This window comes from Agelaius tricolor, unplaced genomic scaffold (genome assembly GCF_023055355.1).
Source record: "Agelaius tricolor isolate 1412-34295 unplaced genomic scaffold, bAgeTri1.0.p SCAF_5, whole genome shotgun sequence".
NCBI classification, from domain to species: Eukaryota; Metazoa; Chordata; class Aves; order Passeriformes; family Icteridae; genus Agelaius; species Agelaius tricolor.
The window spans coordinates 18074339-18086621 of record NW_027269265.1 but is presented as its reverse complement, the minus strand read 5'-3'; the positions used below and the strand labels follow the sequence as shown (position 1 = coordinate 18086621).

General features: G+C 40.4%; 1 protein-coding gene across 2 annotated transcripts in view; it reads left to right on the top strand.

Moving 5' to 3' along the window:
* Positions 1-7420, top strand: part of SPATA7 (spermatogenesis associated 7) — a 34346-nt gene extending 26926 nt beyond the window's left edge. For both annotated transcript variants that reach the window (XM_071426668.1, XM_071426667.1), the window contains exons 7-12: positions 241-307; positions 758-828; positions 1642-1695; positions 2980-3057; positions 4422-4479; positions 4842-7420. In XM_071426668.1, coding sequence (XP_071282769.1) covers positions 241-307; positions 758-828; positions 1642-1695; positions 2980-3057; positions 4422-4479; positions 4842-5336 — 823 coding nt within the window. In that variant the 3' untranslated portion in view covers positions 5337-7420. The remainder of the gene's footprint in view (positions 1-240; positions 308-757; positions 829-1641; positions 1696-2979; positions 3058-4421; positions 4480-4841) is intronic.
* The last annotated feature ends 4863 nt before the right edge of the window (positions 7421-12283 follow it).

Below are 12283 nucleotides of genomic sequence, written 5' to 3'. Positions count from 1 at the left end.
ATTTTAGGATCATCTCCATTCTTAATTCTGAACAATTATTTTGAATAGTTCAGTTATCCACTGCTAATATGCAGCTAAAAAATTATTTTGGATCACCCGTCTGGCAGAAATTTTCTGAACTGTTTGTTACTACATTCTGTTGAGGCCAATAAGACATTTCCACAGTGGCACTGCTATTCTCATCCTACATTTTTTGAAAGTAGTCTACTTGGGAATCTAATACCTCTCTAAATTTTGTAGCTTTCCACCTGAAGACAAAGTGCCTGTGAGAAAAGTTACGGGTGAAAAGCAGAAGATCAAATCAAAGGTAATGATGCATCTGTCAGTCATCTGGGTACTCTTCCCACCACCATCACTGTGGGGTAATGCAATTCATCACTGCCACAGCAGTGAGCAGCTGATTTAGCTGTTCTTCTCTCTATTGCCATGACATGAGTCAGTTCCATAGAGGAGAGAGAATTTCAGAATACCAAGTGGAAACTATAAGAAAAAACACTGAGACCCATGAAGAGATGTCTTTAATTTTTTTTTTTATTGTTTCTATAAGTCCACTATCAAATATCTGTTAAGGCCATAGATAATTGCTACATGACTTTCCAGCAGCAGGTGTCCCATTTGTCTGTTTACCCAGAGTTTCTCAGAAAAGATATGGAATTTCTAGGGCTGCTTAATTGCAGAGAGTTGTTAGATTCATTTTAATGGTGAAATTTGCTGTATATTTGCACTAATAATAAAGATTTTTGTTTCTGTGTTGTAGGCTGAAGATAAAAGATATACTTTGGATGAGCCTGAGAGAGGAGTAGATGATTTTCAACTCTCCATCCCAAGGTGCCTGATTTACAGCAGGAGGGAATATTTGAAATGTTCCTTTCTATACAGCTGGTCCTTAGGCCATAAGTCTTCACTAGCATTTCTCTTCATGTCTTCTTCTCACAGAACTTTTATTGGGTTTTTTATATCAATGGCCTTATCCAACTTCAAAATTCATTCTTTTCTTGAGATAAGTTCCACTGGGAAGCCAATTAAGAAAGAGAGCTCTGAAAAATATGAGTATTTTTCTCAGAATTGACTGATGAGACATTAATACAGTTGTTAGTTCTGTACCTCTGAGTTCACAGACTGTATAGTACTATAACTAAATACTACATTGCAGGAGCATTTCCCACAACTTTTTCTGAAAACTTGATACTGGGATAGCTGTAATACAAGAGCAGTGCTGGAAATCAGGCCAGAGCCCAAGGGCTCCGAGCTGATTCTCCTCATTGCTGACCTAAGTGTCACGCATGACTCGCTGATTTGCTCTCTGGCCTTTTCATACAAAGGCATTTTTATCTGAGGAAAAAAAATGCACTCTGAGTTAAAAAAGCATTCTTACAGATAACAGAGATTGAATAGCATCTGAAGTAGCACCAAGGTCTTCTGAGCACTGCATCGAGGGAGGTGGTGTAATACTCTTGAAGTCTTTCAGGTTTCAGTGCCAGCAGGGGATTTTGCTCCTGGAGCAGGGTTTAGGGGTGTTATGGTGGGTTTTTTTGTGAAAGAGCATCATATAATGGCACTCCATGGCTCCAGAAGAAAATTACATGTAAGGTAGTATAAAAGGGGTTTAGAATGTTGTTTTTTTTCTTGCCCTCTGATTAGAGAGACATCATGGTGTCCTCAGAAGTCTTCACCAGAGAGAAGTGACGATGCTGAGTAAGTATGCTTTTAAAGCATTTTTCTTCTCATTTACAACATCAAACTAGAAGGCTTTCCTCAAAACTGATGAATTTGAAAAATAAAATACTTTAAAAATTTATGTGAATCAAAAAACAAAGAAAATTTATTTTATCTTCAGAAGATTGTACAGTGCCTATAGGTTTTTTTCCATTTCTTTTTAGGTCTGTAATCTCTGAAGCAAATATTGGCAAACGAAGCACCAAATTAAAAGGCATTCTTACCACATTTCTGCACTGAAATTTGATGAAAATTAGTAGAGTTTTGAGTTATATTCAGAAACACTGTAAAGCTTCATCAAGTGGCCTTGGAAAAGTCATTTAATTCTTTGTGCTTTAGGACAGCCTTGTGTATGCCTAACTTAAGGCTTATAATAAAGGTCTCAAATACCAGCTGTAGGTAACTTCCTTGACTATAGAGGGAACCAAAATTATAATCTTTAGGCACAATAACAAATTTTATATAATGAAAATCATGCAAAATGTATTCCATTTTTTATTTTCTGTTTATTAAGACTGGAGAATGACTCAGTAGAGTTTGATTGGATGCTTTGGGAGATTTAGAAAGATGTTGTGAAAGAGAAACTGAAATATTTTCTTTTGGGGTTTTCTTTCCTGTTGTCTTTCAAGCAGAACTCCAGACTTTTTAAGTGTCCAATTTAGAGTAATTGGCATCAACAACTCTTTTGGAGGTACTAAAATAGAGATAAGAGGTGAAAGTCACATCTCACACTAAGATTTTATCCATCAAGGAGATATGTTGAAATGAGTGGATGCTGCAAATAAGCAGTTAAATCCTTTTTGGCTTCCGTTTAGGACCAGCAATTTTTAGCTGCAGTTTTCAGAGAAAATTCTCTAGAAGCTCCTTTGGAAGCCTATACCCAGAGCATCAAACTGCAATTGTTCACTTTTTTCCCAGTTAACTCCCCTTTCTTGAGGGCAGTGCAGGTTCTGAACTCTTGCCAAGATTCACTGATTCCCTCGCTTGGGATCTCTCTGCTAATTTATTCTCCAGCAGAAAGTTAGCATAAAGGCAAAGCACTATGACTACCTTTCTAACAGTCTCATATTTTGCAGTTTTTTATTATCCAGATTGAACAAAAGGTTTAGCTTGTCATGATAGCCTTACCTTTTATGAAACATAACTGCTGATGTAAGAACTATAAAATCTTTTTTCCAGTGAAGGTGATTAAACCTACTAAAATATGTCATATGTGTTTCTATGGTAGAGCATTTAACATTGGGATTTCTATTCTCCCTGCAGAGAAGAGGAGCTTTTGTATTTAACTTTCATTGAAGAAGTAACAAATGAAATTCTTAGACTTGGCATATTTTCTAACAGGTAGGTTACAGTTGTTTCCAATTTTGCAATGCTATGTCAGAAGTAAGGGAAGTAGTGATTAGTAATAATGTCTTTATACACACATATACACAGTTAGCCCTTGCTTTTGTTTTGTTTCCTCTTCTTTTTTGCTTTATGTAAGAAAGAGGAACTAGGAAATACTGTTGGGTCATCGACTTTGATCTGCTGCTATGTACCATGAGATAAAAGCTTCTGTTAAAAACTGACCTGGAACCCTAGGTGGAAAAATACTAAGAACTCATTTTAGTCTGCAACATCTGTTTTATTAAATAAACTGAGTTACTAGTCTTTTACACAACAGGTCCTTTGTCCCCCTTCTGTCCTTCCAGTTCCAGTATGAATTCAGTCTTCAACATGAGTTGCAAGGGTTACATTCTCTTGCAGATAAAAGTTCACCAACTGCTAAATAAGAACTTTTTTTTCAATATGATACTGGTTCTTTCTAGTAAAGAACTCTCAATTTATGCAAAAAAACCATTGCAGTATTTCTATACATACACAGAATATATATACAGAATCTTAAACTGTTTTTGAAAATCTGCATTCAAGGCAGTCTAATTTCGTATATTCTGATCTTGCTTTGGGTTGATAATGTTCCCAGCTGTTTTTGCTATTCTATGTGCTCTTATTTTTTTCTTCTTATGTCAAGGCTGTCAATAAGAATACTAAATACACCAAGTAAAAAAATTCATCTTCAGGAAATTTTGAAAGCAGTCTACATCTGGCTCTTTTACAGTAATTTTTTCTTCCACTAGAACCCTTCTTACACATTTTTTTTATAATTTCGCATGTAAGCTAGGTTAAATTCACTTGACTTTCTAGAATTCTGTTCCAGTGACTGTGTACTTTAGTTGTCACAGAACGCTTTCTTTACAGAATCTTTTTTCTCATTCAGCCTAAGAAATGGAAGAGAGCTCTCAGGACTGAGTATTTTTCTCTGGATTTTTTTCTTTTTACTGACGCTGGATTTTATTCCTTCTCTTTATTTATTCTTGTGTATAGCAGCCACTATGGTGCATCCAAGAGATTTTGGATACTTCAACATGCCAGTAGAATCACCACTAGATTGGAGCACATAGGCACACCAGGTCAAACACACACATAGCTGTACAACAAGTCACCCCACAATTGCCATGTGGTGCCCAAAGCCAATTCTGCCTGCTGAGCACGTGTCCAGTGGGTTGCTGACTACAGGTAGCCCTCTTTGTGACAGAGGAATTGAAACAGTCTTAGAGGTGCCATTCAGCTAAGAAATGGAAATAAAAACATACTGTCATTAGGTTATGTACGTCTGTTAAAAGTTGGTTTTCCTCCTGTGAAATAATTTGATTTTTTATTTATAGGGTTCTGGAGCAACTGTTTAAGTGCCATATAGAAGAAAATAAGAACCGCCTTGATGAGGTATGTGCTGCCCTTACAGTAGTCTCTGCATATGGTTTAGGTGACATTTCCAAAGAGCAGGGCAAAGGCACAGGTATATTGGAGGGTAAAGGTAACCAGAATATTCAGAATACTCAGTGGGGAGCCTCTCTCTCTCCATGAATGAGACCTGCTCACTCATGGATCACAGCAGATTAGGAGTCACAGGTACTGTGACAAAGAATGGACAACAGTCAATTCAGTTGGTGACACTCAGTGTTTCATTTAGTCACTTGATTGCAAGCAGCCTCCCTTTCCTTCTGTCAGAGTTAAGCCCTGTGTGAGCAGTGCTCAGGTGCCATGGGGCTGGAGCAGTGTCATCCTTTTCCTCCTCCTCCCCTTAGGGCAAAATGCGCCAGATGCTGGATGTGCTGAAATCAGACCTTGGCTGCGACCAGGACAGCGACACTGAGCCAATCCATGCAGATCAGGAGGCCTCGGGCCCACTGGAGCAGCGGAAGTGTGATACAACAGAAGAGCTCGAGTTTGCCAGTAAAGGTCACAGGCTGAGGAAGGCTACAAAAAATGAAGAATTCCTTGAGACCAGGGACTTGTCATTAATGAAACCAAGCAAATGTGGATCACTGTCCCGGAGCAAAAGGTCAAGGGAGACACGGGGCAAGGAGGACTTCTCAGAAGATACCGCTGAAATTATGAGTGCTGGGAAAGAGTCTGATTTCTGTGGTGTGGTATTTGAAGAACACCCAGACACTTCACCCACCTGTGAGGCAGCTTCAAATTTGTTTGTTTGTGACAGTGATTTTGACGTCAATAAGGAGCTTGATGAACTTGATGAAAACTTTGCAGAGGGCCTTCACATTTCACCTAACTATTCATAACTGTAACCAACACTTACCTGTTAAACAGGGATAGAGCTCCTTCTGTGGTGAACTGCCATTTGTCAACCAATAGTAAATTGTTAGGTTTATTTTCAGTTATTTCTGTTTAAATACTGCTAAGATCTCTGTAGCAGGATACTATTAATTGGGCATTAATCTCTATGTAAATTAGATCTTAAAGGATAAAGGGTCAGTTAAGGGTCAGTTATCAGAAGAATTTTTTGTATTTTGCCTATAATTGTATAACTCAAAACAAACTTGAGAATATTAAAACTAGATTTATATTTTTTAGAGCTGTAATAAAAAGTTATTAAATATTTATTGATTTAAATAAATTAATTGATAGCACATTTATGATCCTGCTATAAAGATCTGAGTTGTTGTAGTATGCAAGAATTCAACAACTTAACATAAACTTAACATCAAACTATGTCCTCTTCCAGAATGGACAAGCAGTTCCACCATGCAGTGTGCTATGTTACCATTTGCAGAAGCCCATCAATGAAAAATCAAACTATTTCACAAGAAGAAAATCCAAATTTTAACAGATCTATCTAGATTAATGACTGCAGTTTTTTATTTTTAGTTCTTTACTTGAATGCAACTGCTAAGTTCAATTTCTTTCACTGATGACAGTCATGGCATAGCATTCTGCATCAAGCTTTGGTTGTGGAAAATGATTGAATTGCTTACTGTTTGTTGACTAGAACTGTGTAGAAGAAAACACATCAGGCACCTTGTACATCAAATGGAAAAGTGGTGGTGTATTTTCTAGTTTAAGTTTAAATTACGCTTCGTACATGCATTGCACAAAATCAACCCCAATGTCATTGTTTAATCAGAGTACAGCTATTGCCTGACATTCCTGTTGCTGCAGAATGAGTTTAGCAGGTTCTGAGGAAATACTGGCAAGTTACATTGTCTTGCTGTAGGTGAGGAACTAGGAGAAGTCTTAGGAACCTGGAAAAAGCCTGTCCTCTGATATCTCCTAGGGTCAGTTTCTAACCTTCTTCCTCCAAAGACAAGCCCAAGCTGTACCAGTTCTTACATATAACAACTGCCACCACCTGCCTCCCCTGTGCCTCAACCAAAGTCTGTGACTCCATCAGCCAGATGACCCATTGCATGGCTTAAAGGAGCTCCAACACACACAGACCACTGCTTCACTTATGAAGCATAAACTTTTAGACAAAAAAGAAATTTCAAAAAACAGCTAAGGGAAGGCAGTCAGAGAAAAACGTCTGGCATAATCACAACACTGCAGTGCAGAACACAATTCCCAAAGAAAGCAAAAGGCACTTTCCTGGGTGCCTTGTCCACAATAATAAATTGCACTTGTTGACAATTACAGGAGACAGAGTTTATTTTAGCCAGGTACATGTGGCTGGGCAGATGGGCACCAGCCTTTCATCTGCCACACTCAGTTGGCTGCCTTGTAAGCCTGGCCTGCAGCACGAGTGCTCTGGCTCACTGAAAAGCAGGTGAGATAATGTGAGGACTTCTACATCCCCCCATCAGAGCCTGTCTTGTTGAAAAGATGTGACCACAGGGCTGAGTCAGTACAGTGCAGGGAGGGTTTGTCCTCAATCACAATTGATCACAGACCTCCTCCCATCCTCAAGGAAGCTCCCTCTCTATTCCTTACCCAAGGGACCTGAACAGAAAGGATGCCCTAGGAAACTTGTTTCTACTTTACGAAGAATTCTGTCCCACAGGGAATGGTTCAAAAACTAAAGAGCATGGTTTGATGCATATAAGTATAAAGCCTCTTTGCTCCTCAGCCAGGACTTCACCCATTCTTCAGGCCCTCCATTCCAAGTTCTCCGTTCTTGGTCAATAATAGGAATTTAAGAGTTTTTTTCCCTTCCTATCTCTACACTTGTGACTTGTACATCATAAAAATTGTCACTCAGCAAACTTTGGCTTCTGGTCTGCATGAGTCTGATTAAAGATTAGTAAGAATTTCACATTCAAATTCTGTAAATGCAAAAATACTGTAGGAAAATCACAGAAAGGCACTAGTAATGACATACTCATTTCCTGTAATACAAGTAACATAAAAACAAATAAAAACCTTGACCAAATTTCCTGTTGATGAACTGTCTCAACATCAATGACATTTTTTTCTGGGTAACTTTTTTTCTGGGTAACAGCAACTTAAAAGAGGAAATAAATTGATTAAGAGAGACCTTTCACAAAGAAAGCAGCTGTCTTCCTAAACTGTAAGTGTGAATGTTGGATCCACAGTGAAATGTCTGTTAAAGAACCTAAGAATTACACACCCCCATATCCAGCAACTGGAGCAGTGAGTCCAGTCCACAGAACTGGTTTCTCTCATTGTAGAGGCACTCCTATAAGATAGTGGGGAAAAATCATTCTAGATAGATGTTACCTATATGAAATCAGTTTATCTGCAAATCCAAGGGCAAATTCAGGCTGCCTTGGATTTAAAACTTTCTCTCTTCTATTCACATTTACTTTTAAGATAGCGCTTAAAACGTAAGTTGTTTAAAGACCCTGATATGCAAGCCTGACCCACATCACTGATAAGATTAATCAACACTGCAAGGTTTGGGGATTTTTTTCTGAGGGTTTTAGTTGGTTGGGTTTGAATTTTTTTCTCTCGTCGCATTTTACTTTGTGTTATACTCAAGTCTTGGCACAAGCAGTAGCAGAACAAGGCAGTCACACACCATTACATACCTGAATCCTTCAGGTTTAACAAGCTTGGGAGCAGTCAGCAGCAGTGATCTGCAGTGTAAAGGTTTTCTTCTGCCCAGATTCATGTGGGCCATGAGTAGATACATCATAACATCAATGTTTTTTCAGATAGACAAAAGCCTGCTAGTGTTACTTTACTGTAACAAAATCTTATCTTTAAAGCTACAGTTTTGTCATCAGTGTTCTTTGTTTCAAAGGTAGGATTCTGTTTATTTACAAAGCAAAGTAGGGCTTTTGGTCATTTGAAGTAAAGATTAGCAGGATCAAAGAATAAAGGTGCTCACATGTCTTAGGGCTGACCAGAAAACAACCAGCTTTGAGCCATCCTTTTATGCTTGATCCACCCAGTGTTTACAGCTCCTATAGAGTTTTCATTTAGGCTTAGCTGCAGAATGACCTCACAATTTTGTTTCTCTGCATTTCTATACACTTTATCATTTATAGCTATGCAAGAGTAGTTGTAAGAAGGATGCAGATCAACTGACAGCATTTCATGATTGAAGTACAAATGGCTCCATTGGACAATGGGGAAAGAAGGGCTACTTGTTTCCTCAGCAATGTTTTGTGCAACGTTTATGAGTAAGAGAACTAGAACATCAGCATAAATATAAATTAGTCCCAGGAGTTTCATTTGTAGCCTCTAAGGCAGGCTGTTCCATTGTGGTGACAGCACAATTTCTAACCAACAAGATGTTCTAATAATGTCCTTTAGTGCACAACTACTGTTCTGGTGTCTGAGTACCTGGGAGAGGCAGCAGCCCCAGGCCACAGCCTGGAATAAGTAGAAATAGCAATGGAGAATGAATGTTAAAGAGAAGACAGGAAGAAAGGATTGGCAAAAGGGAAATTGCTACTGATTCCATCTTTTAAAGTGAGACCTATTACTGGCTAGAGCACAGGTGCAATGTAGAGATTTAGGTGCCACTTGTTAACATTGGCCTTCAAATGTATTTTACCTTCCTATGTATACATAATGCATGATACCACCTTTGTATCATAGCACTTGTATTTGAGACCTAAAAATTTATGCAAAGGGGAAAAAAATACAAAATTGGAACTCAAGGTCCACTTCAGTATCCCACTTTAATTTTTGACCACCCAAGACAGGAGTATACATTGATAAGCAAGTGGAGGGCACTGCAGCTGTGAGATGTTCCAAAGGCATTATTTTTTCTCTGGCCCTTCCCAGGCACTTACCCTGCTGTTCTCAAGAGCTGACACCTGGTATGTACACAGATTACAAGGAACAGAACAGCAACCAGTGATTTTAACAAAAATCATTTCTCACTCACCAAAACAACCAAACCAGATACAAGCAGTCCAATCTTCTTGTTTCCTTTAGTGAAATCTGCTTCATTCAGAAACAACCACCTTCAGTTTTTATTCCAGTAGTAAAGTAAGTCATATGCAAACAGGTGAGCAGTAAATTAATCTGCCCCAGCCACTGCCCCAGCATGGGTCACGGCCAGTCAAGGGATCCAGTTACAAAACCTGTAGCAGGTCGTGGGCCAGGGGAAGTTGAGCATGTCACAGGGATAAAGCATCACTGGGAAGGGAAAAAGAAGAAACAGCAGTTGCAACTAGCTCAACAAATCATCTGAGTTGTAGAACACCCACCCATAGCTTATCTCCATTTAAAGCCTAGGAGGACTCCAGCATGTCAGGCAGCTGAGGAACAGCAACAAGAATTGTTATTTCAATTGAAGGGTACCAAAATTAAGGATGAAGTACTGTGCATGGGACTTTCTGTTCTCTGTAGAAAGTCTCCAGAATAGCTGGGTTCCTAATGGTACCTTTTAGCTCACCCACTAAGCTAATTCTAGCTGACAGCAAAGGCCAGGAGGTGTACCTGGCAGCCAGGTGACAACACACAAAACTTCACTTGCATTCATCTTTGAAGCCATGACACTGGCCTGCAAAAAGTGCAGGCTCTCAACCCAACACCATGTTTGAGGCTGGAGGAATGCCAGATTTCCCCACAGACACCAACACAGGCTGCTGCAGTGCCCCTGCTGCTCTTGAGGATCACAGGCTTTAGCACACACAGGTTCCCCTGCAATCCTTCCAGCCCTCCCACACTGGGGGAATGAAATCGGACCTTGAGAAGGGCAAGGAAAGGCTACATAAATGGAGTAGGGAGGCCTCTGAAACCTGAGAGAGAGACTCCAGCAGAGCCTCAGGCTGGCAGGCAACAGAGCTGTGCTGTCCCATTCTCGTAGGGAACGGGCAGCGTGATCTGTAGCACGAGGTGCAGAGCTCTCTGCAGTTATGCCAAGAATTCAGCAAGCCTGTAGGACTCCCCTTACAGTATCTGTGTGAGGGCTGCAGCATACCTTACATCTCACAGCAGCAGCCAGAGACTGGTTCCAGCTGAGTAACACAACTATGAGGTGACCCCAGCTCTTCCCAGTATCCATTTCTCTCACTCATAAGCATGCTCACATGCCAAAGGAGTGAAGCAACGTGTTAAAGGCCATCAGCTCTCCTGTCAGCCTGAGAATTCCTTGCAGGACCTCAGAGGTGTAGCCTCTCCAATCAGAAATTCAGCTCAGAGGCATTTGGCACCCTGCTTTTTCCCAGTGTTTGACACAAGTGAAACCTGAGATCACACAGATAGCACAGGTTTGGAAGCTGGCTCTGAGGCTTCCCAAAAGCTGGGCACAACCATCTAAGATAACAGTGGATTCTAAGAGAAAGACAGAAGAGCTCCCGAAGCTTTCATCTTGGTTTTCCCTTCCCCAGACACAAGCTTGCATAATGGCTACTCCCATCCCACCCTGACAGCCTTTAGCCTTATACAGGGAGTTTCAGCCTAAACATCAGTCTTTAAAAGCCCTTGCTTTGGGTTTCCATAGGGTGTGTTTCTCCATGGCTCCTCCTCAGTATTTGAACATCTTAGAGTCTCTGTTCAATTCACTTTATGGTGCTATCTGATCTCCCCAAAGAATTCTTGGGCACATCTCCCCAGCCAGCTCCTTGTTCCTCCCTGTACCTGAGGAAGCAGCTGGAGGTGAGAGCACAGCCCTGCCATGAGACACCCATGGTGCAGTCTCAGGCACGCTCCAGTAACAGCACTGAGGGGCAGGTGAGTGGTAGGCTGGGCCAGCCCGTGGCCAAAGTTACCTTCCCAAATATCAGGAAATTCGACCTGTAGTATTTGTAAAGAATTTCCAGAATGTCCATTACTCTCAGCTCTGCTTATTTGTCATTATTTGAACACCAGCACTGTGCAGAGGGATAAGGCTGACCTTTTGTCCTGAAAACAGGCTCAAATGGAGCATTGTACTTCCAGCTTGATGGCATATATGCACTGAAAATGCTAAACTCACCATGGCAGCCCTCCTAACACCATGGCACTAAGGACAAATTTGCTGTGACTGCAGGGAGTACATACACTCAGCAATGCTCCTTATTTTGGGTAGACTGAGCTTTTTTGCAGTGCATCAAAGCTACTGCATCTGATACCTGTCATTTAGATTCCTATTGCTCTTCTGGGTGAGCTAGAAACTTCTCTCATCAGCTCCCCGAAGTTTCTCATGTACCAAGTCCTGGAGCTCTTGCCCAAGAAAGCTCCTGAAGTGCCAGATGTGCCGAATCCAAGCATCAAGTTGTGTGTCAACCAACTCTGACTACCAAAAGTCCCTAATGGGGATTTTACAGTGGCTGGGAAATAACAACTGCAGTTTAAAACCATTTGGATTTAGAGGAAATTTAGGTTTCTGAAGATACCTTTGCCAGAGGTTTAAAACCAGTATAAATAAGTGTGATAAAAACTGTTGAATGCTTCACCATGAGCCTCATGTCCCAGGTAGTCTCATTTTCCTCTTCTGGTTTTGAATCCATGCCTGATAAAAGAGCTTTCCTTACAATGAGCATCACACAGGACATTCCCCAGGACTTGGAACTGCTCTGACAAGTACAGATGTATCTATGGTTTGTAACTGTCTTACCTTAAGCTGATTAATGCCTTCAAACTGAGTGCACCTAGAAGACATAATTTAGTTAAAAGCCTGATTGTTTTAGATGGAACTAGGTGGACAATGCTCCAAACAAAGCAAAGACAAAGGATATGCACTTGTCCAGTGTGAAGCTATAATGTCCAGTGTGCAATTCTTGTATTCACCTCACAAAACCTCATTCATGCTGCACCAGGTGTGTAGAGCAAGCTGCTGCATCACCTCCCTTTTTAACTCAATGCCAGTTCTAGAATGAAAATAACTTAAGTG